The following is a 27630-nucleotide window of genomic DNA, read 5'->3' as shown; positions in this document are numbered from 1 at the left end:
AGTCCTTTTAGTCTTCGATTGCTCTGATTATAAAAGAGGCAGATCTTTTTTTTATTTTTAAATCTCAAATATGTCATTCATGTCGAAATTATAATTCATGGTAACGCTATAATCTACAACATCAGGACTAGTGGTAGTGAGCCAAAATCAACAGGATATCGGCTGAAAGAGTTGACCTGTTTGAGCTGCTATCAAATCGGGGCCTCGACACAACCTGACCAACAGCTGCTAAGGAAAAACAGCAGTATTCAATGGCACTTGATACGCATCATGTCTTCTTGTTTTCCATAAGGCTGGGAGTGGGAATAGGATTCAGGGGGCAAATGATCTCACGATTGTTCTTCTTGCTTATTCTGCTTGGATCTGATTCTGTACATGTAACACTGATGACAACAGATTGATGAAATGAACAAACGAACGAACAGAACATTTTAGAGCAATGTGTCAATGCAGACTCCTTCCGTACTCCCCTTGTCTTCTTCTTTCATCTAGAAGGTGATCAACTACTGGAATATCATCATGGATGAACTCATCTCACAATCGTTTTCTTCTTTAAGGCTCGCAATCCATGGACAACAAAAGGTATGCTAACATCACCAGCTAACATGCTGATGATGTATACTGTAAGTCTAGTGCCATAACACTGAAGGGTAGACAACACCACTGTTAGTGCCATAAGTAAACCAAGCCACTTGTAGTGCACAGGATCTTTTTTTCCTCCAACTTAATAAAATACTCATTTCTTTTTTTTGTTCATTGGCAATAAAAAGATATAGAAATCTCTCCTAAATGTACAGGTTTTTAAAGGTTAAAATATGAGGGATAAAATTAGTAACACTGATAAAAAGAAATGACCCAAGGTTGATTTAGTAATAAAACATTATCTAAAACGTGTCGGCTCTAGCTTCCAAAGTCCGTATAATGCATTTTTTGTTGTTAAACTTTGTGTTTTAGTTTTTTACAAATACATTTTCTAACACTGAAAATGTTTCTCCTTCTGTGGAAAAAGCCACTAGTATTTTTTCAGGCACACCTGGATTCATACACAGTAGTGAACTGAAATGCAGCGTCCGTCAGAGCAATCCAAACTCTAGCTCTCTATCCTTTCCCCCAATGTCATGGGGAAAAAGGATCCTTCCATTTCATTAAGGAAGAAGCACGGGTCTGGTTCCTCCCTGTTTTAATTCGGATCTCCTTTCTCTCCTGTCGGTGTCTGGTTCTTGTCTTCTGAAACAGTGTTCCTGTTTGTTTCACCTTCATTCTCTTTCATGACCTCACTTTCCTCCGCCGCCCTCGACCCTGACTCTTCCTTGTCCTCCGAGGTCAATCCTTTCTCTGTGTCCATTGTCTCTTCCTTCTCAGACAGCTCCTCCTCCACCTGCTCCTCAGCCTGTTGCTTCTCACCTCCATGTTCCTCCTCTTTCTCCCTGTTCTCCTGTACCTCCTCTTGCCTTGTGTCTGCTTTTTTCCCTGTAACCTCCTCTTCCTCCTGCTCCTCCTTTACTTCAACCCCCACTACCCCCTCCTCTTCTTCTTCTCCTTCCTCCCCTTCACCCCCGACCACTACTCTCTCCACTCCCTGCTCTTCCTCACTCTCTCCCTCCTCTCGACCAGTGTCTTCTTCCTTCTCCGCCTCTTCCTCCTCGTCCCCTCCCTCGTCTCCTATCCGCACCACCTGTATGTCATCCATATCCAGAACTCTGTCCGGATCCCCCTCCACCTCCTCCCCTGCCGCTGTCTCCATGTCCTCCTCCTCCCCCTCCTCCTCGCTCTCCTCCTCGTCCTCCCTGGTGCTGCTCCCTCGCTCGTCAGAGTCCAGGTGGGAGGAGGTGGGCCTGCTGTCTGACTGCTCCTGCTGCTCCCCTCCGAGGCCCAGGGCCAACCCCACAGGGCTCTCCATCTCCTCCTCCAGCACCTCCTCCCCTATACCTCCTTGACTTCCTTCCAGCGCCTCCTTCTTGCAATAGGAGTAACGGTGGTTCATGTGCTGGGAGTAAGAGCCCGAGTGAGAGAAGCGCTTGCCACACTTGTCGCACTGGTAGGGTTTCTCCCCGGAGTGGAGACGCATGTGTTCTATCAAGTGGTGCTTGTGTTTGAAGGCCTTCCTGCAGATACCGCACTCGTGGGGTCGCTTGCCTGTAGCAGGGGAGAAAATAAACAGTCAATGAAAATGTATCTGAAACAGAGTGATAAAACATTCAGGCTCAGGACTATTGTTGAGTGAAATCACAGAGTAACACCGTATGGGCTTGTAACGGGGGTTGCACCCTCCTTGAAAAATACAGGTCAAACTGTTGTAATTCCCCAGACTGTTGTGCTTGTGAAATGGTTTTGATTATTGCGCCAAAAGTCGGTGAAACCCATGTTATTTATCATCACGTATCCACGGTAAATATAGCAAACAATGCAACAACAAAAAACAGGACAACGTGAATTTGGATGGAAAAACGGGTATCAAAGTCATAAAGACAGAACGCCTCAGAGTGGGTTGACCTGTGCTTGGCCACAACACTACCCATGTTCTCATTGAAAATTACTAACAGAGCTCTGATGCAACATCCCTTCAACATTTCATACCGGAAGGTTAATGTGGTTGGCAGGGGGAGTTCTGGTGGAGTGCGTGTGTGTGTTTATTGGGTAATAGCTGCTGGGATGGTGGTGTCCACCGCCCTTCTGCAATATACACTGGTATAACAACATTGCAGTCAGTGTGTGATTTCTGAAATTTCCCCCTTCAGTTTCACTTCGCCTCGTGTTTTCCTGAGGTCTCTCTGGGGAGGTGCAGTGAGGCTGATGTTCAGCAGGTACGAAATGGAAGAAAACTGTTGAAAACGGGGAGGTACTATGTGAGCCTTTTATTGTCCAGTTGCAAAGCGATTCGCTGCATGTTGCACCCTAAAGAACACGACCCAGGTCGACCTCGTCCCTGATGTACCTGTGTGTTCGTATTTATGTCGGAGCAGAGAGCTGCTCTTCTGGAAGATCTTGTCACACAGGTCGCAGGCGTACATCCCACTCTCCGTTTTCCTCATTTTCTTCCTGGAAGGGGCGGAGTCTGAGTCGTTCAGCTCTTCCATGGTGGACACGCCCTCTGAGCTGGTGTCCTGACGCTCCTCCTGAACAACAAATATCAATACATGAGAACACATCATTTAGAATGTGTGATGTCAGATCTAATATGTGTGGATATACGTAATATAATGTTTACTGTTTTTAAGTTTTGAATTGTAACAGGAGTATCAAATCAAATCAAATGTATTTATATAGCCCTTCTTACATCAGCTGATATCTCAAAGTGCTGTACAGAAACCCAGCCTAAAACCCCAAACAGCAAGCAATGCAGGTGTATTAGTACAGTAATACAGTTATAGAGAGGCCAGGAGAAGTGTCATTCTCGGATTATAACGGTTAACAATATGTGCAAGACAATAATACAGGCAATTTAGAGTTGGAAGTCATTTGGTGGAGGTCTTTTTTTGGTTTGTCATTCTGTTTCTCAAGGAAAACAAATCAAATCAAATGTTATTAGTCACATGTGCCGAATACAACAGGTGTAGTAGACCTTACAGTGAAATGATGAATACAACAGGTGTAGTAGACCTTACAGTGAAATGATGAATACAACAGGTGTAGTAGACCTTACAGTGAAATGATGAATACACCAGGTGTAGTAGACCTTACAGTGAAATGCTTACTTACGAGCCCCTTACCAACAATGCAGTAAAAAAAATCTATGTTTTTAAATACAGATAAGAATAACAAATACAAGTATTTAAAGAGCAGCAGTAAAATAACAATAGCGAGACTATATACAGGGGGGGTACTGGTACAGAGTCGATGTGCGGGGGCACCGGTTAGTTGAGGCAAAATGTACATGTGGGTAGAGTTATTAAAGTGACTATGCATAGATAATAACAACAGAGAGTAGCAGTGGTTTAAAAGAGGGGGGGGGGCAATGCAAATAGTCTGGGTAGCCATTTGATTAGATGTTCAGGAGTCTTATAGCTTGGGGGTAGAAGCTGTTTAGAAGCCTCTTGGACCTAGACTTGGCACTCCTGCACAACTTGCCGTGCGGTAGCAGAGAGAACAGTCCATGACTATGGTGGCTGGAGTCTTTGACAATTTTTAGGGCCTTCCCCTGAAACAGCCTGGTATAGAGGTCCTGGATGGCAGGGAGCTTGGCCCCAGTGATGTACTGGGCCATTCGCACTACCCTCTGTAGTGCCTTGCGCCCGGAGGCCGAGCAGTTGCCATACCAGGCAGTGATGGTGCAGCTGTAGAACCTTTTGAGGATCTGAGGACTCATGCCAAATCTTTTCAGTCTCCTGAGGAGGAATAGGTTTTGTCGTGTCCAAGGAACTTGAAGCTCTCAACCTGCTCCACTGCAGCCCCGTCGATGAGAATGGGGGCGTGCTCGGGCCTCTTTTTCCTGTAGTCCACAATCATCTCCTTTGTCTTGATCACGTCGAGGGAGAGGTTGTTGTCCTGGCACCACACGCCCAGGTCTCTTACCTCTTCCCTGTAGGCTGTCTCGTAGTTGTCGGTGATCAGGCCTACCACTGTTGTGTCATCAGCAAACTTAATGATGGTTTTGGAGTCGTGCCTGGCCATGCCGTCATGAGTGAACAGGGGGTACGGGAGGGGGCTGAGCACGCACCCCTGAGGGGCCCTTGTGTTGAGGATCAGCGTGGCGGATGTGTTGTTACCTACCCTTACCACCTGGGGGTGGCCCGTCAGGAAGTCCAGGATCCAGTTGCAGAGGGAGGTGTTTAGTCCCAGGGTCCTTAGCTTATTGCTGAGTTTTGAGGGCACTGTGGTGATAAAGGCTGAGTTGTAGTCAATGAATAGCATTCTCACATAGGTGTTCCTTTTATCCAGGTGGGAAAGGGCAGTGTGGAGTGCAATAGAGATTGCGTCATGTGTGGAACTGTTGGGGCGGTATGCAAATTGGGAGTGGGTCTAAGGTTTCTGGGATAACGGTGTTGATGTGAGCCATGAGCAGCCTTTCAAAGCACTTCATGGCTACAGACGTGAGCGCTACGGCATGTCATGAAGTGACGCTGTAGGCTGACTAATACCACCTTCTTTCTATAGCTCTCAAGGTACCATAACCTCATCAGAACCAAACAGCTAGTAACACTTCAGACCATCACGATGAAATCATCCCACCTTGGTGTTGACCCTTGAAAACCAGTCATCCCCATCATCATGACTCATCAATGGTGAGTAAAAACCCCCCAGAAACACCCTTTACTGCGCCCATCCCTTCCTGGGTGTAGGTTGCATATGGGTGTGTCCCAAATGGCACCCGGTTCCCTTTATAGTGCACTCCTTTTGACCATGGCCCATAGTGACCTCTGGTCAAAAGTAGTGCACCACAAAAGGTAGAGCCGGGATGGTACCAGTGTCCTAATCATTTTTCCCATGGCAACAATGACAACACGAAGCAGACCAAACTCGTCAGGTATCGTCAGAACCCTAATATAGAGAACAAGGTGCCCTTCCCGGACGCATACTACAACTGAGTATTCAACACTGAGACACTGAGAGAGAGAGGGAGTACAGCACGGTAGCATCGGCATCTTTAAGGAACTGATATATAATACCTATACGTACAGCGAGGGCTTTTAACAAGGCTCTATGCCAGTCCACTTAACAGGAAAGCATACTACAACAACAACTAAAATCAATGGTTGAGACAGGAGGCTGAGGCCTTTAAACAGATCCCGACCAATCAATAGGTCTCTACAGTAAGTGCTGCCTCATGTCTTCTGGCTCGGTGACAGCAGCAGCTCGGTGCTCGGGGAGTGATGGCTCTTCTATCCATCCTTATGGATCATTAAGTGGCCTGGCTCTTACTTCTAATACTACTGCATGAGAGTTTTTTTGGGCAGAATTCATAATGACACTTTCGGTATATAACGCATCCAGGATTTTTCCTCTGTTGTATAGCTGCATGTTTAGACGTTTTTTTAAACAGTATGACACTAATACTTTAACTTATTTCACATTTTGAACATTCACATATCATCAGCCGCAATAAATGTGTTGGCAGTATACTATAGCTCGAAACCCAATTTAATTTGATTCCACCTCTCTCTCTGTCTTTCACCCAAGAGCGAGGGAAGAGAGGAGCGCTAGAACTCCTCCCTTGAGTACTCCGGTCCACCTTTAACCCTCCTCCCCCCAGCGCTGAAACTAAACAGCTCATCACAGGAGACAAAGACAGCGGTGCCAAAATACCACCGCCTCCACCCAGAGCTACAGGAGAGAGACTCACTCAGCTGAGACTGAGGAGAGTTCCCATATCTCCAGCTCAATAGGTGGAGCTTAACCTTCTCAGTATGGCTAAATTGCAGTGGGCCAGATCCAAGAGAACTGAAGCACTAAAGGGGCTATAGACGCTGAAGTGTTGAGGGAGGGATCTTTCCTAGGCCTTGCCATTTCACTCCACGAAGATGAAACAGGTAGAGTGAGATATAGGAGGAATGATTATACGGAGAACTTCCTATTCTTCCAGCACCTCCTCCCTCACTAAACATGAGCCAAGTCAGTCAGAGAGGAACAATCAGCAAGAAAACATGATTCTCAGTATTGCACCTCCAATACCAATCATGCTAGACTGTTTCCGTGTAGTTTTCTCTCTAACTGGCGAAACAAATACCCATAGTGCACTCTTAGGAAAAAAAAGGTGCTATCTAGAACCTAAAAGGGTTCATCGGCTGTCCCCATAGGAGAACCCTTTGGAGAACCCTTTTTGATTCCAGGTAGAACCCGTTTGAGTTCCATGTAGAACCCTATACACAGAGGGTTCTTCATGGAACCCAAAAGAGTTCTACCTGGAACCAAAAAGGTTTCTACCTGGAATCAAAAAGGGTTCTCCTATGGGGACAGCTGAAGAAACCCTTTGGAACCCTTCTATCTGCTAGGGCTTTGTTATTGACCAAAATGTAAATGTAAGCTGTGCCGCTGCTTTGACCTTGGGGGGGTCCAGGCTGGGTTCACAGGAGGCTGGTGAGGGGAGGACAGCTCTTAAAAATGTCTGGAATGGAGTAAATGGAACAGTATCCAGAACATGGTAACGCTGTGTTTGATAAGTAAAGTAAGTGAGTGGCCTTACACAAGCCGTGGCTTTTGCGAGCCGGAATGGCTAACGCGAGGCTGTGTTTGATACCGTTCCATTTATTCCATTCCAGCCTATTTGAGCCCGTCCTCCCACATTAAGGTGCCACCAGCCGCCTGTGGCTGGGTTACTGAAAAGCACATCGTGACAACTGTTGCTGTGAAAAAGGGATATATAAATACATTTGAATGATTGATTGATTAACCAACCTTGATGCCGTTGACTTGCAGTGTGGTCTTCTCCTGTGTCTCTGTCCCTGCAGGGCTGTTGGCTGTAGCTGTAGTGGTATAGGTATAGGCCAGCTGTGGGATGAGGATAGTCTGGTTGTTACTAGTGGTAACTGCCCGGAGGCAGGGCATGCCTGCACGGCCCTGGTCAGTGATGGCATAAATGGTCCCGCTGGGCAGCTGAGTGGTCATGATACTGATGGGGTTGGCACTTTGTGGGCTGGCGGTGTACAGGGACACAGGTTGTCTAGTCACGTGGTGGCCAGTGGCGCCGGCGAGCGGAAGTTCTTTCTTTGTTGTGCAAGTCTTCGTCAAGTTCAGGGGTTCGTCCTGATGGGAGTAAACAGAGGCGTGGTAAGTGGCGGCGGCTGCGGCCTCCTCTCGGGTGGGCTTTGGTAGCGACAGGTCCAGAGGGCCATCAGTGCTGTCCGAGGAGGAGGGTTTGGCTGGGACGGGCCCCCCGGCGGTCAGGTTTAGTGGTGTGGGGGAGGCTGGGGAGCGCATGGAGCCGTTAACCTCAGCCGGAGTGGCCTCGGCTGGGCCGGACTGCATCATGGTGGGACCCTCTGTGTCCTGCTCTGGTCTTACCTTAGGGGACACAACTGTGGCCCCAGGACTCTCAGACAAGGGTCCCTCTTCCTCAGACGGAGGTGTCGGAGCTCCTAGTGAGACCTGACTGCTCTGCATCTTGTCGAACCACTTCTTGACCACGTCGGTGGGCAGGCTGACTGAATCTGAGATCTCGCTGAGCTCCTCCTTGGTTGGCTCAGCGTTTAGGGCGAAGTAGGCCTTGAGGAGGGACAGGAGGTTCTTGGGCTGGTTCCCGACCCCCTCGGACAGTAACGAGGCGATGGCCGACTCTGATTTGTCCCCATTGATCCTGAGGCCTGAGGCCTTCTTACAGTGCTCGAGTGCGTGGAGCACGTCCAGACCACCGGGGCAGTCGCCACAGAGCAGACAGGTCTTAGTGGTCTCCTCCCCCTCCTCCTTCTCGTTTTCCTCTTCCATCTTCTCCTCTTTGCTCCTGGGGGGCCTGCTGAGTGTCAGGTCCTCTGGGAGTTTCTGCTGGGCCTTGCTGCAGGGCTCTATGGCAACCTCGGCCAGGAGCTGAGCCTGGGGCTGGCCTGGCATTGTAACCAGAGTCTGAGGTTCCTTCTTCAGGTTCTGGGCAGTGAGCTGGGTCTGGCTGGGATCGAGGCTGTAGTTGATGATGATCTTGGTAGCGTTGCCGTCCTGACCGATGATGGGGAGACTGATGGCTGAGATGAGCTGCTGGTGAGGAACACCCGTCGCCCCTGTGCCTGTCCCCGCTGCCTTGGCATTGTTCTCCAACATCTGTCTGATCATGTTACCGTCCACCGCCACCTTCAAGATGAAGATGATAATGGTTTGTTCATTGTTCAACAAATAATTGTACAAATAGCAACAAGCAGTTCATTACAAGTATTTCATGAATTGTAAGTTGTGTTTGAACTGATGATGAAGAGAATTACATTCATCGAAGCTATTTGCAATATTAAAGCTGATCTACCCCCTTTACAATTAAATGATTGAATACAGAGTACACTTTAGTCCTATTACAAGTTTACAAATCACCTTCAAGATGTTCTGCAGGTCTGCCAGGTTGATGCTGATGGGAGATACCAGACCCATGGTGGGCAGCATCACAGCCTGAACCGCACCCTGCAGGGGGCCCGCGGCACCCCCGTTTAACACCCCTCCTCCATGACCGTTTCCTCCTGTCGTTGCTGGAGACAACACCATGGCCTTGTACTCATAGTCCACTGGCTCGCTCTTGATCTGATTGAGGGGTAGTTGCTCCTGTAAAGGTTTATCCCAGATCTGTGTGCGTGCGGTGGTGGAGGAGGGCGAGGCGGGCATGGCTGGGGACGGGCACTGGGACGCCTTGGCGCTGGGCCGGGGGCGGCCGTTGACTGCCGAGATCACGCTGATGCACTTCTTACTGCTGATGTGGGAACTGTAGGAACCCGAGTGGGAGAAACGCTTCTTGCAGTTGGAGCACTCGTATGGCTTCTCTCCTGTAGAGACAGACGGCCATGCACAGACAACACACACACACGACCTCCATTAGGAACAGAGCTAAATGAATCAATCTCCTCGGGGAAAAAGGGACTAATGCATTTCAATGACGCTTAAAGGCTGAGGATAATGGGTCCATTGGGAAATACTCTCTAGTTGTTGGCCGGAGCCGCCAAAAGAAACACAATTATGTCACATTAGGACGAAGCGCAATGCTCTGAAACACAATCAAGGACACATGAATACACAGAGTTACTAAACATAAATATTTGTTGGATGGAGGCAGAAACATCGGTGCAGATGGTGTGGCCAATAGAAACTCACGTATACAATTACCCCAACCTTTTTTCCACATAACAAAATACACACGCACGTTCACAAACACACACGTGCACACACACACACACACACACACACACACACACACACACACACACACACACACACACACACACACACACACACACACACACACACACACACACACACACACACACACACACACACACACACACACACACACACACGTGCACACACACTCACACACTGAGGGGTCCACTCACCGCTGTGGATGCGTAGGTGCTCCTTCAGGTGGTGCTTGTACTTAAATGCTTTTTCACATTCGGTGCAGTTGAATTTGCGGTTGCCCCCCGACTGCGTCACGTGCCTCTGTCAGACAAAGGGAGAGAGGGTGAGGGGGATGGTCAGCTCACTTCAGTCACACACTCATGGAGACAGGCACTTTGTGCTACTTTCAATTCATGAAACAACCGCTTTAAACAATGGCTAAAAACAATGGTTAAATACCAGGGTGTTAAATTCATCATGGATGTGATCAACACTGAGCACATGCCGTGAGCCTACTTTCCCACTTCCTGGGTTTCGGACACAGAGTTCACATCACCTTTTATCTACACTCTTAGAAAAAATGTTCCAAAAGGGTTCTGTGGCTCATGGTAGGATAACCGTAGGATAACCCTTTTTTTGGTTCCAGGTGGAACCCTTTTGAGTTCCATGTAGAACCTGTAGAACCTTCTATAGAAAGGGTTCTACATAGAACCCAGAATGGTTCTACCTGGAACCAAAAAGGGTTCTTCAAAGGGTTCTCCTATGGGGACAGCTGAAGAACCCTTTTAGGTTCTAGATAGTACCTTTTTTTCTGAGAGTGTACATTGTAAAAAAAAAAATGGTAACAACCTATAAGTTTTTTTTTTTGTCAAATGTTTAATTGAACCTTTATTTAACTAGGCAAGTTAGTTAAGAACAAATTATTATTTACAATGACGGCCTGCCCCGGCCAAACCCAGACTACGTTGGCCAATTGTGCGCCGCCCTATGGGACTCCCAATCCCAATGTTTTTGTCGCAATGCTTTGCTTTATCATGGCCAGGTCGCAGTTGTAAATGAGAACTTGTTCTCAACTGGCCTACCTGGTTAAATAAAGGTGAAATTAATTTCAAAAATTAAATACAAAAAAAATCACAGCCAGATGTGATGCAGCCTGGATTTGAACCAGGGACTGCAGTGTCTGAGACCACTGCGCCACTTGGGAGCCCCCTAAATTACTGTAATGAATTATGTTACCGTAAGTTTCTTTGGAATTTATGGTAACATAATGTACTTTAAAAAAAATCATAATTTACAGGTAACTGGCTGCCAGTAAATTACTGTAAAAACAACCGTTTTTTATAGAGTACATAATCTTTACTACACACTACACAGTGCTGTAGCTAGTAGTTAGCAAACAACAGGTACAGTTGTGTATCTTTCTATAAGTGTTATGTAATAGGGTTGTGTCTATAAGTACCTGGTCTCTACCAGCTTTGTGGGCCGTCATGTGTCTCTCCAGCTGTGTGCGGTAGGCAAAAGTGTAGCTGCACTGGGAGCAGCTGAAGTTGTCCTCGCTCTTCTCGTGGCGCAGCTTGATGTGCTCCTTCAGGGACGTGTAACGCTTGTAGCCGCGGGAGCAGTAGGGACAGGTGAGGAGCTGGGAGAACGCATCCGGAGTGCCTGTTGGGGAGGGAGTAGAGAGACGGGGAGGGAGGGAGCGTGTGAGTGGGTGTGGAGAGGTCTGTAGACTAATCAGAGGGTCAATAGAGAGTAAGGATTCTTTGATGTGGTTGATTGACAGACAGACACAGGAGCTCTGGACTGCTGTTTCACCTATTTCACCCGGTACTGACCGATCCTCTGTTTCACCTATTTCACCCGGTACTGACCGATCCTCTGTTAAGACTAACAGAGGGTCTGTAAACACTAACTACATGACAGATGCTGCAACATACTCTCACCTGCTGGCTGGATACTGTTGGTTATTCATTAGTAAAGTAACAGGTGTCACAACACTCCTGCTCTCGGAGTCGGAAATGTGCAATCAACAGCCCTAGTTCACACGAGTAACGTGACTAGTCTACGTGTCTTTAAAATATTGGAATTCAAGGCCTATATCTTTTAAAAAACAATGAAAAACACCCATTGGTTTCAAATGAATGCCCAGACGTTGGATAAAAGCTGTCTGGAAACACGGTAGAACACGGTGAGAAGACATAAAGCACACCTAGCACCAGGACCCCGGGGTTGTTATGCACCACTGGGTCCCACACAGGTAAAGTATTACCTGTTAACAGGTGATGTATTAAACCTCCCTGCTGGCCAGGTGAACCTCTCAGAATGTGAACACACACATTATCTCTCTCTCACACACACACACACACGCATGCACACGCACACATACACACGCGCACACACACACACACACACACACACACACACACACACACACACACACACACACACACACACACACACACACACACACACACACACACACACACACACACACACACACACACACACACACACACACACACACACACACACACACACACACACACACACACACACACTATCACCCAGGTAGGTACTATCTGCTATTTGCTGTTTTTCCTCCTGTGAGTCTGACAGGTAACAGCCAAAAGCCCTTAACTCATAAAGAGCCCAGTGTGTGTCCATTTACAGCATAGAGAGTGTTAGTGTTAATGGATGGGGGGGGGGGGGTTTAACACCTTCAGAGGAAGAGACGGAAGTCAGAACAACACAACAAGGTTTTGCCTGGAGGCATAAAACCTGCAGTCCCAGAGGTGGAGGTGTTGTGTGTAAAGCATTATTGTGTAGAGTCCACTGTGGGAGGTAGGGGTAGAAAAGTGTGAAGTGGTTTTTTTTGTGCGTTGCTCTTGCTCTGCTGTGCTTAATTCAGACCTGGGACGCTATGTCTGTGAGTGGAATCCTCTGTCTAATCAGTTAAATGATGTATCAATCAATTAACTACCAGTGAGAAAAGAAAAGCAGTACTTCGTCCCGAACAGTGGAGAGTAGATGAACAGGTGAGGTGTGTGTGTGTGCGTGAGGTGTCCAGGTGGTGTGAGTGTTCCACGTACCGTTCTCGTCATGTCCGCTGGCCTCGGGGGTCCCTTGGCGTGGCTCGTCCTCCGGGGCTTCTGGGTAAATGACGGCTGTGTCTCCCTGCTGCAGCATCTCCTCCACCAGAGCGTCCGTCCTGCCATCGTCCTCCCCGTCTGAACCACACTCCTCCCTCGCTGTAACCCACAGAGACAGGACAACTGTTTACACGAGGACACGAGGAAAGGACATTAAGGACCTCGCCATTGTTCTAAGACCTCGCCATTGTAATACATCATTTTATCATGTTCCTTCTATCTAAAAAAACATGATGCTTAATTAGAACTGTGACCTCCAACCAGATACACAGGGAAGTCAGTACAGTCTAATGCACCCCCCAGAACCAACCAATCCCCATAGCGCCTAAATCCCCAGGCCTGCATCAACCTCTCTGGATTAAGAAATAACAACTTTCCCACTGTGGTGCCTAGTATCCTAATACCCCAGTAAATGAGATCCGTTATCCGTTATCAGGGAGCATGTTCTCTCCTCCGCATCACATCAGCTGCCGCCGCGCCACTAATGAGGGCTAATTAAGGAGCTGTAGGCAGCAGTGTAACCTGAGGACACGGTGAGGAAATGAAAAGCTTCCGTCTCTCTGCCTCACATCCTGGAGCACATACAGGAACAGAGAGTCTGCGGTTAAAACCACGCAGAAATACACCTAGCATCATTATTATTAAGTAGTATTATTATTAACCCTTAAAAACCCAGTGAAAGCAAGGAGGGGAGAGTTCTATTGTCCTGTTTGACTGAAGGAAGTGAGAGGATGATGGTGATGACGAAACACCTAACAACAACGTCGACCTCCCGAAAGACATAAAGCATTACGCAACCGTTTAATGTACTGAGCAGACGGTGCCGGCCGGGGGAATTGACTTCTCCTGCTAGTTTCTTTAGTGTTGGGTTGAGGGTTGAGGTTGTTCCGCGAGTGCGAAGGGCTGTAAAGGTCTGACAGTGAGACCCAGCTGTGCGTTGCTGTGTCAGATGGGAGCAATGAGAAGTTGCACGCTCCGTGACTCAGCAAGCCCGGCAGGCCCAGTCAATTCCAACAGCTCTCCTCCTGCAGGGCCCAGCCCTCTCCTGTGCATTATGACAGCAATGAGACACGGTGGGAAATGGACGGTTCCACTACGCGGAACACACGGAACACACATCCCCATGCCAACCACACGGTACACACACACACACACAGTTACTGGTTACCGTGGCGATTAAATACTTCCAGCGGAACCACCCCCATCCTGCTGCCTCGCATCAAAGAAGGGAGAGGAAGGAGAAGGGGAGAGAGTGAAAGGGAATGTGAATGAAAGAGAGTGGCCAACACAGTGTCTGTATGAGAGATGAGAGAGAGAGAGAGAGAGAGAGAGAGAGAGAGAGAGAGAGAGAGAGAGAGAGAGAGAGAGAGAGAGAGAGAGAGAGAGAGAGAGAGAGAGAGAGAGAGAGAGAGAGAGAGAGAGAGAGAGAGAGAGAGAGAGAGAGAGAGAGAGAGAGAGAGGTGCTGAGAAAGTCAGATTTCAGGATTATATGCATCCTCAGTATAGAATGGAGCGATGGAGGGGGCAGAGGAGGGCCTCCTAACCCGCACATTAAGCCACAGCTTTACTTCCCATGACCTCAGTGGAACCATCTCTCTCTCTCTCTCTCTCAACCATTCAGGAATGTCTTCACAGCTCTTCATTGAGATGGATTTGGAAGATTTCCATTTTCTTTTAATAACACGACGCAGCTAAATAGCAGCCTGTTTACCCAGTCACACGCGTTGCTTTTTTAAAATAGCTGTATCTACAGTTACCTGATCCCTGCCTCACTCTGGCTCTCAGAATGATGTAACAGCCCTCCGACACACACAGCTACCCCGGGAGACTGTGTGTGTGAGGTAGGGTCTCTCTGAGGGTCGACACTTCCAGGTCTCTGGTTGTTATTGTTAAGGCCCCCTCGCTGTCTCTCTAAATTAGAGCTGAAGGCTACACGGTTCAAAGCCAGTCAGGCAGTATATGAAAAGTGGCCAAACATCACTCTCAGACCGGTTGTTTGCTGACACATTGGACGTGAACGAACTGAAGTACGAGTGGAAAACCTGGACAGACTCTGGAGCTCTGACTAAACCCTAAAGAGGATTCATTCAAAATGCATTGTGTTATATACATACCGTTCAACATCCAGCGTCAATCATTGATGCAATAACCCTCTAACCTCGTGCTTCAATAAAAAGTTCAATCCTAGCTTACAGCAGTATCACCGTGTGCCTAACTTTACAAGACAGCGACATCAGCATTTCCTGTCCTGGTTGAACTGGACTCACCTTTGACCCCGACTTCCTGTGGCCGTGCATCCTGCCCCAGTTAGGTACCCTCTATAAGGGAGGGAGAGGGGGAGCCAACGTGTCTCAGAGATGAGCAGTTTCACAACAGAGAGGGAGTGATAGACTCACATAGACTCAGTCCATTCAAATAATCCTAGAACAACAGGTTACAAGCCAGTGTGGTGGAACCTGGGAGGAATGTGAGGGATATCCTATCTATGCTACACACTGAGGGTACAAAACATTAAGAACACCTTCCTATTATTGAATGGCACTTCCTTTTGCCCTCAGAACAGCCTCAATTCGTCTGGGCATGGACTAAAAGGTGTCGAAATCATTCCACCGGGATGCTGGCCCGTGTTGACTCTAATACTTCCCGCAGTTGTGTCGAGTTGGCTGGATTGTCCTTTGGGTGGTGGACCATTCTTGATACACACGGGAAACAGTTACGCGTGAAGAACCCAGCAGCGTTGCAGTTCTTGACACGCTGGCACCTACTACCAGACCCCGTTTAAAGACACTTCAATCTTTTGATTTGCCCATTCACCCTCTGAATGGGCACACATACACAAGCCACATCTCAATTGTCTCAAGGCTTAGAAGTCCTTCGTTAACCTGTTTGGGGTGATTCAGGATCTACCACACAACTTCCCCAGCGCTCTCTGTCCGTGGGTTTCCCTTTCCTTTCCTGTTCTTCCAAAGTGTCTTAACTTGATGACTGAGGGTCCACTCATGACAAGCCCTACCGGAATGTAGTATGACTCCTACTGTAGTATTCATCCTGAGTCAAGGCCCATTCTAATGTACTACTGAGACTCATCTTCACGGGAAACGCATGAGACATTGCAGAAGAGCTGAGGTGATTGACATCATACTGTGTATCGAATCCTGCGACGTGAGCATGGTCAAACTCTGGGGTTTATTATATAGTTATAGATGCCATGCCGTAGCGAATACATGCAGTGCCTATTAACACAGTAATCACAGAGTGGAAAGAACCCTGCATAGTTCCACATGGCCAGTCAGTCAATACCTCCTTCTCAGTCCTCAGTAACAATAATCATCCAGGCTGTTAAATGAGGTGGTTAAGGCAGTGTTTTACTGGCAGGGCTTTGGCGGTGCTACAGTGGATATTCATTTAGAACTAAATGAGTAATGACAGCGAGCAAGGGGCCGGTGATGCCATGTAATCAGGAAGAATGATTCAGGTAGAGAGGGGGGAAAGGGAAGGAGGGAGCGCAGCAGAGTGAAAACCACCCCTATGGTATGTTTCTCCTCACTTGGTCAGAGAACTGGCGTCAAGTCTTTCATTTGAGCGCCAGACAACCAGAGTGACGGAAAGATTGTGGCTGCAGCTTTCAATGGTTACGCTGACCTACAGTACAGAAAACTGTTTTAAAGGAAGAGGGCTGAGACTTGCATTATGTATAATCAGTTTAGTCCCTTAGCGCTGGCGTGTGAGAAAGGGAGAAAGCAAGAGAGAGATTATCATTAACAGAAGACTCGTACATTTCCTCAGTGAAAACAATGTACTGAGCGGTGTTGGGGGAAAAACATACGACATTATCGTACACAAACGTATTTCTTTCCACAGGGCCGTGGGGTGAGACAGGGATGCAGTTTGAGCCCCACCTTCTTCAACGAGCTGACAAGGTAAAAATATGTCGTTCTGCCCCTGAACAAGGCAGTTAAGGTAGTTAATCCACTGTTCCTAGGCTGACATTGTAAATAAGAATCTGTTCTTAACTGACTTGCCTAGTTAAATAAAGGTTAAAAAAATATATATATATACAGTTGAAGTCAGAAGTTTACATACACCTTAGCCAAGTACATTTAAACTCAGTTTCTCACAATTCCTGACATTTAATCCTAGTAAAGATTCCCTGTCTTAGGTCAGTTAGGATCACAACTTTATTTTAAGAATGTGAAATGTCAGAATAATAGTAGAGAGAGTGATTTATTTCAGCTGTTATTACTTTCATCACATTCCCAGTGGCTCAGAAGTTTACATACACTCAATTAGTATTTGGTAGCATTGCCTTTAAATTGGTTAACTTGGGTCAAACGTTTGTTAGCCTTCCACAAGCTTCCCACAATAAGTTGGGTGAATTTTGGTCCATTCCTCCTGACAGAGCTGGTGTAACTGAGTCAGGTTTGTAGGCCTCCTTTCTCGTACACACTTTTTCAGTTCTGCCAACAAATTTTCTATAGGATTGAGGTCAGGGCTTTGTGATGGCCACTCCAATACATTGACTTTGTAGTCCTTAAGCCATTTTGCCACAACTTTGCAAGTATGCTTGGGGTCATTGTCCATTTGGAAGACCCATTTGCAAACAAGCTTTCACTTCCTGACTGATGTCTTGAGATGTTGCATCAATATATCCACATAATGTTCCTACCTCATGATGCCATCTATTTCATGAAGTGCACCATTCCCTCATGCAGCAAAGCACCACCACAACATGATGCTGCCACCCCCGTCATGGTTGGGGTGGTGTTCTTCAGCTTGCAAGCCTCCCCCTTTTTCCTCCAAACATAATGATGGTTATTATGGCCAAACAGTTCCACTTTTGTTTCATCAGACCAGAGGACATTTCTCCATCTTTGTCCTCATGTGCAGTTGCAAACCGTAGTCTGGCTTTTTTATGGCAGTTTTGGAGCGGTGGCTTCTTCCTTGCTGAGAGGCCTTTCAGGTTATGTCGATATAGGACTAGTTTTACTGTGAATATAGATACTTTTGTACCTGTTTCCTCTAGAGTCTTCACAAGGTCCTTTGCTGTTGTTCTGGGATTGATTTTCACTTTTCACACCAAAGTACGTTAATCTCAGACAGAAAGTGTCTCCTTCCTGAGTGGTATGATGACTGCGTGGTCCCATGATGTTTATACTTGCGTACTATTGTTTGTACAGATGAACGTGGTACCTTCAGGCGTTTGGAAATTGCTCCCAAGGATGAACCAGACTTGTGGAGATCTACATTTTCTTCTGAGGTCTTAGCTGATTTATTTTGATTTTCCCATGATGTCAAGCAAAAAGGCAATGAGTTTGAAAATAGGCCTTGAAATATATCTACAAGTACACCTCCAATTGACTCAATTGAAGCTTCTAAAACCATTACATAATTTTCTGGAATTTTCCAAGCTGTTTAAAGGCACAGTCAATTTAGTGTATGTAAACTTCTGACCCACTGGAATTGTGATACAGTGAATTATAAGTGAAATATTCTGTCTGTAAACAACTGTTGGAAAAATTACTTGTGTCATGCACAAAGAAGATGTCCTAACTGACTTACCAAAACTATAGTTTGTTAAACAAGAGATTTGTGGAGTGGTTGAAAAACAAGTTTTAATGACTCCAAACTAAGTGTATGTAAACTTCAGACTTCAACTGTGCATGTATATATATATATATATATATATATATATATATATATATATGAATTGGCGAGGGCACTAGAACAGTCTGCAGCACCCAGCCTCACTCTTCTAGAATCTGAAGTAAATTGTCTACTGTTTGCTGATGATCTGGTGCTTCTGTCCCCAACCAAGGGGGGCCTACAGCAGCACCTAGATCCTCTGCACAGATTCTGTCATACCTGGGCACTGTCAAAAAATCTCAGTAAGACAAAAATAACGGTGTTCCAAAAAATGTCCAGTTGCCAGGACCACAAATACAAATTCCATCTAGACACGGTTCCCTAGAACACACAAAACTATACCTTGGCCTAAACATCAGCACCACAGGTAACTTCCACAAAGCTGTCAACGATCTGAGAGACAATTCGAGATGGGCCTTCTACGCCATAAAAAGGAACATTAAATTTGACAAACCAATTAGGATCTGGCAAAAAATACTTGAATCAGTTATAGAACCCATTTGCCTTCATGGTTGTGAAGTCTGTGGTCCGCTGGCCAACCATGAATTAACAAACTAGGACAAACACCAAATTGAGACTCTGCATACAGAATTCTGCAGAATTACTCCGTGTACAACGTAAAACAACAAATAATGCACTTAGAGCAGAATTAGACCGATACCCGCTAATTATCAAAATCCAGAAAATAGCTGTTAAAATCTACAACCAGCTGAAAGTAAGTGATTCCCAAACCTTCCATAACAAAGCCATCACCTACAGGAAGATGAACCTGGAGAAGAGCCCCCTAAGAACGCTGGTCCTGGGACTCTGTTCACAAACACAAACAGAGCACTAGGACAGCAACACAATTAGACCAAACCAAATCATGAGAAAACAAAAAGATAATTACTTGACACATTGGAAGGAATCTACAAAAAAACAGAGCAAACTCGAATTCTATTTGGCCCTAAACAGACAGTACACAACGGCAGAATACCTGACCACTGTGACTGACCCAAAATGAAGGAAAGCTTTGACTCTGTACAGACTCAGTGACCGTAGCCTTGCTATTGAGAGAGGCCGCCGTAGGCAGACCTGGCTCTCAAGAGAAGACAGACTATGTGCACACTGCCCACAAAATGAGGTGGAAACTGAGCTGCACTTCCTAACCTCCTGCCAAATGTATGACCATATTTGAGACACATATTCCCTTCAGATTACATCGACCCACAAAGAATTTGAAAACAAATCCAATTGTTTTCTGCTGTGTGACATCTCAGCAGCAATATTTGTGACCTTTTGTCACAAGAAAAAGGCAACCAGTGAAGAACAAACACCATTGTAAATATAACCCATATTTACGTTGATTTATTTTCTCTTTTGTACTTTAACTATTTGCACATCGTTGTAACACGGTAAATAGCCATAATATGACATTTGAAATGTCTCTTATTTCTTTGGAACTTTTGTCTGTAATGTTTACTGTTCATTTTATATTGTTTATTTCACTTTTGTTTATTTTCTATTTCACTTGCTTTGGCAATGTAACATGTTTCCCATGCCAATAAAGTCATTTGAATTGAATGGAATTGTAATTGAGAAAGTGAGAGGAGGGAGAGGAGAGAGAAAGAGGGAGGGAGCGATAATTAAGAGGGAGAGAAAGAGAGAGATAAGGGGGGGGAGAAGGAAAGTGCCTGATCAGGAATGGACCTGGCCAGAAGCCAGCTCTCTTGGGTTTAGGCCGTTTCAGCATAACTCATGCTTTTGAAGTGTTTAATGTTCTCGTGACCTGGCCAAAACCAATGACATTATTCTTCCCAAACTTTCCCTTTAAGAGGGAGCGAGCAGATGGAGAGGGGTGGATATGGATTATGTTGATGAGAGTGATATGTCTGGGGAGTAGGTCAGTCAGGTCTGAGAGAGCTGTTGAGACCGTCAAAACTGTTTGCATCACAGGCAGTCCACATAAAATAATACACAAATCTGTTTTGTATTGAGAGCTAAACTGATGACCAAACTCATCTTTCCAACCAAATATAATGAAGAACGTGCAGGTTGGCATTGACTCATGTACTGGAGGCAGCTCTGCAGAGTGGCCACTCGCTGGTACAGCCACAAAGTCATACAAAAACCCTAACCGTAATCCTTGCCTTATCCACACTGGTAACCATAATGCCTAAACCTAACCTTAATCCTAGCCTAACCACACTGGTAACCATAATGCCTAACCCTAAATGAAGACCAAAAATGAAATGTTTGTTTTCATGAATTTGTACGATATAGACAATTTTGACTTTGCACCAGGCCCATCTAGCGGAAACAGATGAGTTCTGCCTCCAGGGCAAGACTCGTGACAATAAACGTCAACCTGCGAAGAACACACTGTTCTATAAGTATGTTCACATAATCATATAAACACAACTCTGTCACAACATCAGTCCCTCCCACGTATTCCACTGGCTAACACACCGAGCCAACTGAACCAGTGTCATATAAGCAACAATCCAAACTAAATAGCCATGTAAACAACATGTACCATTAAATAAACCTGTTACATTACATATACACTACACACTAGGCACAGGCCCTAGAACCACACACACACACACACCCGCATGCACGCACGCACGCACACACACACACACACACACACACACACCATGAGCTAATGCTCCCTGCGAGATGGCCTTGGGGCGGCTGTTGAAATGTTAACATCCTTTAACACCTCACATTGCTGTGCTCTGGGACCTGACATCAGACCCTCCCCGCAGTGATGTCACTTGCAAGAGTAGCGGAGTGCGTATAAGTGTGTCGGTGCATGTGTGTAGGTGTGTGTCTGTATGTAGGATTGTGCGCGTGTGTGCTCAGGTCAGTCACAGAGCCGCTACAGCCCTCTAACGCCCACTAGCAACATGCAGTTCTCAACGTGGCCTTTTGCCACTGGTCTATTTTAGTAAGTTGAAGGACTCTGCCCTGGTGGCATTGTCCTGCTTAAATACCAGGCTTCCTGTCTTAAGTGTTAACCCTGCAGCCTGTAGTACCCATTGTCTTTCACTATCTCACAGTCCCGCGCAGGCAGAGCCCGGTCAAGGCATTACGTTCACTGTAAAGGGGTTGCCATGATTTCGACAGAGACAGAGGAGGCTCAGTGGCGTACCGTACACCAACTGTAACATCCAGTGCCTTCAGAAAGTATTCACACCCCTTGACTCTTTCCACATTTTGAATTTAAAACGGATTCAATTGAGATGCTGTGTCACTGGCCTACACACAACACCCCATAATGTCAAAGTGGAATTATGTTCAAAAGAATGGCGTTCAAATTCATTTAAAAAAATGAAAAGCTGAAATATCTTGAGCCAATAAGTATTCAACCCCCACCTTTGTTATGGCAAGCCTAAATATGGTCTGGAGTAGAAATGTGCTGAACAAGTCGCATAATAAGTTGCATGGACTCACTCTGTGTACAATAATAGGGATTAACATGATTTTTGGATGCCTACCTTCTCTCTCCACTCCACACGTCTGAAGGTAACCCATACAAATGCCTACCTTCTCTCTCCACTCCACACGTCTGAAGGTAACCCATACAAATGCCTACCTTCTCTCTCCACTCCACACGTCTGAAGGTAACCCATACAAATGCCTATCTTCTCTCTACTCCACACGTCTGAAGGTAACCCATACAAATGCCTATCTTCTCTCTACTCCACACGTCTGAAGGTAACCCATACAAATGCCTACCTTCTCTCTCCACTCCACACGTCTGAAGGTAACCCATACAAATGCCTACCTTCTCTCTCCACTCCACACGTCTGAAGGTAACCCATACAAATGCCTACCTTCTCTCTCCACTCCACACGTCTGAAGGTAACCCATACAAATGCCTACCTTCTCTCTCCACTCCACACGTCTGAAGGTAACCCATACAAATGCCTACCTTCTCTCTCTACTCCACACGTCTCAAGGTAACCCATACAAATGCCTACCTTCTCTCTCCACTCCACATGTCTGAAGGTAACCCATACAAATGCCTACCTTCTCTCTCCACTCCACACGTCTGAAGGTAACCCATACAAATGCTTACCTTCTCTCTCTACTCCACACGTCTGAAGGTAACCCATACAAATGCCTACCTTCTCTCTCTACTCCACACGTCTGAAGGTAACCCATACAAATGCCTACCTTCTCTCTCTACTCCACACGTCTGAAGGTAACCCATACAAATGCCTACCTTCTCTCTCTACTCCACACGTCTGAAGGTAACCCATACAAATGCCTACCTTCTCTCTCTACTCCACACGTCTGAAGGTAACCCATACAAATGCCTACCTTCTCTCTCCACTCCACACGTCTGAAGGTAACCCATACAAATGCCTATCTTCTCTCTACTCCACACGTCTGAAGGTAACCCATACAAATGCCTATCTTCTCTCTACTCCACACGTCTGAAGGTAACCCATACAAATGCCTACCTTCTCTCTCCACTCCACACGTCTGAAGGTAACCCATACAAATGCCTACCTTCTCTCTACTCCACACGTCTGAAGGTAACCCATACAAATGCCTACCTTCTCTCTCCACTCCACACGTCTGAAGGTAACCCATACAAATGCCTACCTTCTCTCTACTCCACACGTCTGAAGGTAACCCATACAAATGCCTACCTTCTCTCTACTCCACACGTCTGAAGGTAACCCATACAAATGCCTACCTTCTCTCTACTCCACACGTCTGAAGGTAACCCATACAAATGCCTACCTTCTCTCTCCACTCCACACGTCTGAAGGTAATCCATACAAATGCCTACCTTCTCTCTCTACTCCACACGTCTGAAGGTAACCCATACAAATGCCTACCTTCTCTCTCTACTCCACACGTGTGAAGGTAACCCATACAAATGCCTACCTTCTCTCTCCACTCCACACGTCTGAAGGTAACCCATGCAAATGCCTACCTTCTCTCTCTACTCCACACGTCTGAAGGTAACCCATACAAATGCCTACCTTCTCTCTCCACTCCACACGTCTGAAGGTAACCCATACAAATGAATGGAAATATGGAGGTCGTTTTGTGCCAACAAAAATAAGGGGTTAAATACGTGTCCAAAAATACTAAAATAATTCCTGAGCTTTTGTATATCTCCTAGATATTGGACAGACACTTTAAAAACGTATTCCTTTATGATTGATTCATTTCTGTATAGTTCTTTTGGTCCTTTATGAATGTGTGATTCAATGTATTTTGATGATCTATAACAGTGAAGGCCAAATTCAATATTTGATCAACTAATTATTTTATGTATTTGTTTGATACACACTCCCCCATCATGGGTTAAGACTTTTAGAGTGTTTAATTACACTTTGGATGGTGTTATCTATACACCCAGTCACCACAAAGATACAGGTGTCCTTCATAACTCAGTTGCAGGAGAGGAAGAAAACTGCTCAGGGATTTCACCATAGACAATGGTGACTTTAAAACAGTTACAGAATTGAATGGCTGTGATAGGAAAACACTGAGGCTGGATTAACAACATTGTAGCTACTCCACAATACTAACCTAAATGACAGAGTGAATTGAAGGAAGCCTGTACAGAATAAAAATATTCCAAAACATGCTTCCTGTTCGCAATAAAGCACTAAAGTAATACAGCAAAAACATAACAAAGAAATTAACTTTATGTCCTGAATACAAAGTGTTATGCTTGTGGCAAATCTAACACAACATCACTGAGTACCACCCTTCATATTTTCAAGCATGGTGCTATGGGTATGCTTGTCATTGACAAGGACTAGGGATTTGTATTAGCATAAAATGAAACGGAATAGAGCTAAGCACAGGCAAAATCCTAGACATTGGGAGACAAATTCACCTTTCCGCAGGACAATAACCTAAAACACAAGGCTACATATACACTGGAGTTGCTTACCAAGACAACGTTGAATTTTCCTGAGTGGCCTAGTTTTTAACTTAAATCGGCTTGAAAATCTATGGCAAGACTTGAAAATGGCTGTCGAGCAATGATTAACAACCAACTTGACAGAGCTTGAATAATGTTTTTAAGAATAATGTGTAAATATTGTACAATCCAGGTGTGCAAAGCTCTTAAAAGACTTGCCCAGAAAGACTTACAGCTGTAAAAACTGCCAAATGTGATTCTAACATGTGTGTATATGTATGTAAATGAGATGTTTCTGTATTTCATTTTCAATACATTTGCTTACATTTCTAAAAACATGTTTTCACTTCGTCATTATGGGGTATCCATTTTGAATTCAGGCTGTAGCACAACAAAATGTGGAATACGTTTAGGGGTATGAATACTTTCTGAAGGCACTGTAAATACGGTATCAAAGTATTTTACAATACCGTAAAAATTGACTGTGTTATATTGTTTAAAAAAAGTAAATGCTACCGTAATTGGAATTAAAATATTAATGAATGAATGAGTGAGGGGGGGGGTTTGTATTTCACAGTATTTTACTGTAATTACTAGGGATTGGTGCAAGCAGGTTGGCTACTTGATAAAGTGTTTACACATTGCAGCATATGAATTCATATTTGTGTCTTATATCACTTGCACTTATAGAGGCCTTAAAAAAGGCTTCCAAACTGGCAGTGACAAAACAGACCAAAAGGATGTTCAAACATTTAAAGGTGCAATATGCAGAAATTGCTCTTCCATTTCCTAGTTGCTAAAACTGTGATAGTTTGCCTAAATGTGTAGAAAATTATTGTACCATCTAAAAGCCTTGAAGCATTTCACTACACTCGCAATAACATCTGCTGACCATGTGTATGTGACCAATAAAATTTGATTTGAAATATCTTTTCAATAACCAAAAATATTGTATTTTCAGCTATTTGAAGCCGGTGTACGAAACTGAAAGTAAAAGACACAAGAATGAAACTTAAGAACGGGAAGCATAACAGTAGCGCACATAGAACAGATCTACCGCTTCTTAAGACTTGCTTTCAATGAGAATGATAGATCTATAACTCACATTTCTATGCTAATTTGGTCGGGTCACCCAAAAAGTTACATATTGCAGGTTTAAGACTTGCTGCCACTCTAATCTGTCCCTTTTCCTTTTTAAATTGATGGAACACTAGGAGTTAAAATGGTACAGCCTTCTCACTAACAGACTAAGGCACACCTCAAAATATGTTAATGAGCCAGAAACAACAATACCATGCACCCACTCGTGCTCCAAAGGTTTTTGGCTCTCCAATGATACGGTACGGCACTGTTTTGAGTTAACATAACCTATTCCAAGGCTGGGATGAAATTACAGTACCATTCAAAATACAGCAATTCTCCCACAATGCACCATCATTTACAGTACGGCGCAGTTAAACGTTTCAAAAACGAGTTTTTTTCTTCTGTGGATCATTCGTAAAATTACTGTGCAAATGACAGTTTTCTGTGACAGTGTATTCTTAACTGACGCCATCTTTACTGAGTTCAGTGCAAGGAAGAATACGTTTTCAAAGACTTGCATTAGAACAGCAGACAGTCACCAAATATTGCACACAGAGAAACAGGCACGGAGAGGGAGACAGAGAGAGAGAGAGATCTTTGTGTGTGTGGGTGTGCGCGTGCGCTTGTGCTTGTATGTGTGTGCGACCTGCATCAACTAACCTTCATCTGAGCGGTCTCCGTTGTGATCTTCACTGGGCACATTACTGTCACAGTCTGCCCCGTCTGCCAGACTCCCGTCCTCCTCCACGATGTGAAGCTTGTCCTCATCATCTGAGTCTGAGCCAGGCGTCTTCACCACATTACTGTAGCTGGTTACTGCAGAGAGAGAGGGGGGGGTTGGTCATCTCACTGCCTATCAACGATTACCATGATAGAAGTGTCACGTCTGCTCCCGTGTTACTCGTTTGCCGACGCTGTTCCTGTCTCGTTCCGTGTCCGTTCCTTATTAAATGTTTGACTCCCCGTACCTGCTCCGTCTCTCCAGCGTCATTCCGTGTGACAAGAAGTGAGGCGCGATTTTAGACAAGGACGATGGAAGGTGCTGTATTAGATGGCAGAACGGTCTCCAATCTTGGAATATAGTCAATCATGCCAGCAGTTTAGAAAAATTTGATCAGAAAACAGGCCAACAAATCATACAAAGGCTAATGCCAAAGCACTTCGTTCGTTACAATCAAGCAAGGAAACAGAGGACACGTAAATGATGTCTTCTCGACACAAAGAAACAGAAAGGCTTTTCTCAAACCGCCTCTCTAGATTCAGTCTTTTTCTCCTGGAGGTGCCACACAGCCAGTGACCTCCATTCCATTCCAGCGTTAGTTCACACAGAGGTATGGGAAATGTGTCTGTCTCGTAGCAGGCCTGACAAGTCGAATTACCTGTGGATGCTAAGGGACGTGCTAGCCTAGCCTAGCATGCTGACATTATACAGCAGGAGAACATTTACTGTTTATGAATGTGACATGTATGGGTTGTAAAATGTGTAATGAAGTCCTTGTTCAGGCCCATGAGAGGGATGTAACGTAAAGGGGAACGTTCATATATGGGGCCTCATGTGCTTCCTACTAGCCGATAGCCTATCGTTAGCGTAACCTGTTCCAAGGCTGCCTCCATAGTAAATCAGCTCCAAGTGCTCCAGCTCCAACTATTCCCACACATAATAGACAAATGTGATCGTAAACAATGTTTGAAATGATTGTTTTAGTCAAATATTTTATATGTTTGGGCTTCTTGCTGTCATTTTGCAGTCTACAAATTGGTCCTTCTGTAGCTCAGTTGGTAGAGCATGGCGCTTGTAACGCCAGGGTAGTGGGTTCGATCCCCGGGACCACCCATACGTAGAATGTATGCACACATGACTGTAAGTCGCTTTGGATAAAAGCGTCTGCTAAATGGCATATATTATATTATTATTATTATTATAATTCTCCTCTGAGAGGCGCCCAGTCAGCAATGGGCTCAAGCTGCAGAGCTGAAACGCAGGTCACACACCTGCACCCACATCACACACACACACTGCACAAAACCACACACTACCTCCCCAGACCACACTCTCTGTTCGTATCGCTCTCTGTCTGTATCTCTCTCTGTCCGTATCTCTCTCTGTTCGTATCTCTCTCCGTCCGTATCTCTCTC

At 45.4% G+C, this 27630-nt stretch overlaps 1 protein-coding gene across 1 annotated transcript in view; it reads right to left on the bottom strand.

Moving 5' to 3' along the window:
- Positions 1 to 1180: 1180 nt before the first annotated feature.
- LOC123990394 (zinc finger E-box-binding homeobox 1-like) overlaps positions 1181 to 27630 on the bottom strand; it is a 71909-nt gene continuing 45459 nt past the window's right edge. Inside the window, exons 2-9 of the mRNA XM_046290950.1 lie at positions 26155 to 26310; positions 12828 to 12986; positions 11198 to 11400; positions 9954 to 10059; positions 8947 to 9389; positions 7333 to 8715; positions 2936 to 3116; positions 1181 to 2136 (exon numbers count right to left, since the gene is read on the bottom strand). Of these exons, the coding sequence (XP_046146906.1) occupies positions 1181 to 2136; positions 2936 to 3116; positions 7333 to 8715; positions 8947 to 9389; positions 9954 to 10059; positions 11198 to 11400; positions 12828 to 12986; positions 26155 to 26310 (3587 nt within the window). The remainder of the gene's footprint in view (positions 2137 to 2935; positions 3117 to 7332; positions 8716 to 8946; positions 9390 to 9953; positions 10060 to 11197; positions 11401 to 12827; positions 12987 to 26154; positions 26311 to 27630) is intronic.

The sequence above is a fragment of the Oncorhynchus gorbuscha genome, linkage group LG12, assembly GCF_021184085.1.
Source record: "Oncorhynchus gorbuscha isolate QuinsamMale2020 ecotype Even-year linkage group LG12, OgorEven_v1.0, whole genome shotgun sequence".
Classification (NCBI taxonomy): Eukaryota; Metazoa; Chordata; class Actinopteri; order Salmoniformes; family Salmonidae; genus Oncorhynchus; species Oncorhynchus gorbuscha.
Note: the sequence above shows the minus strand (reverse complement) of the source record. Positions and strands in the feature narration are given on the sequence as shown.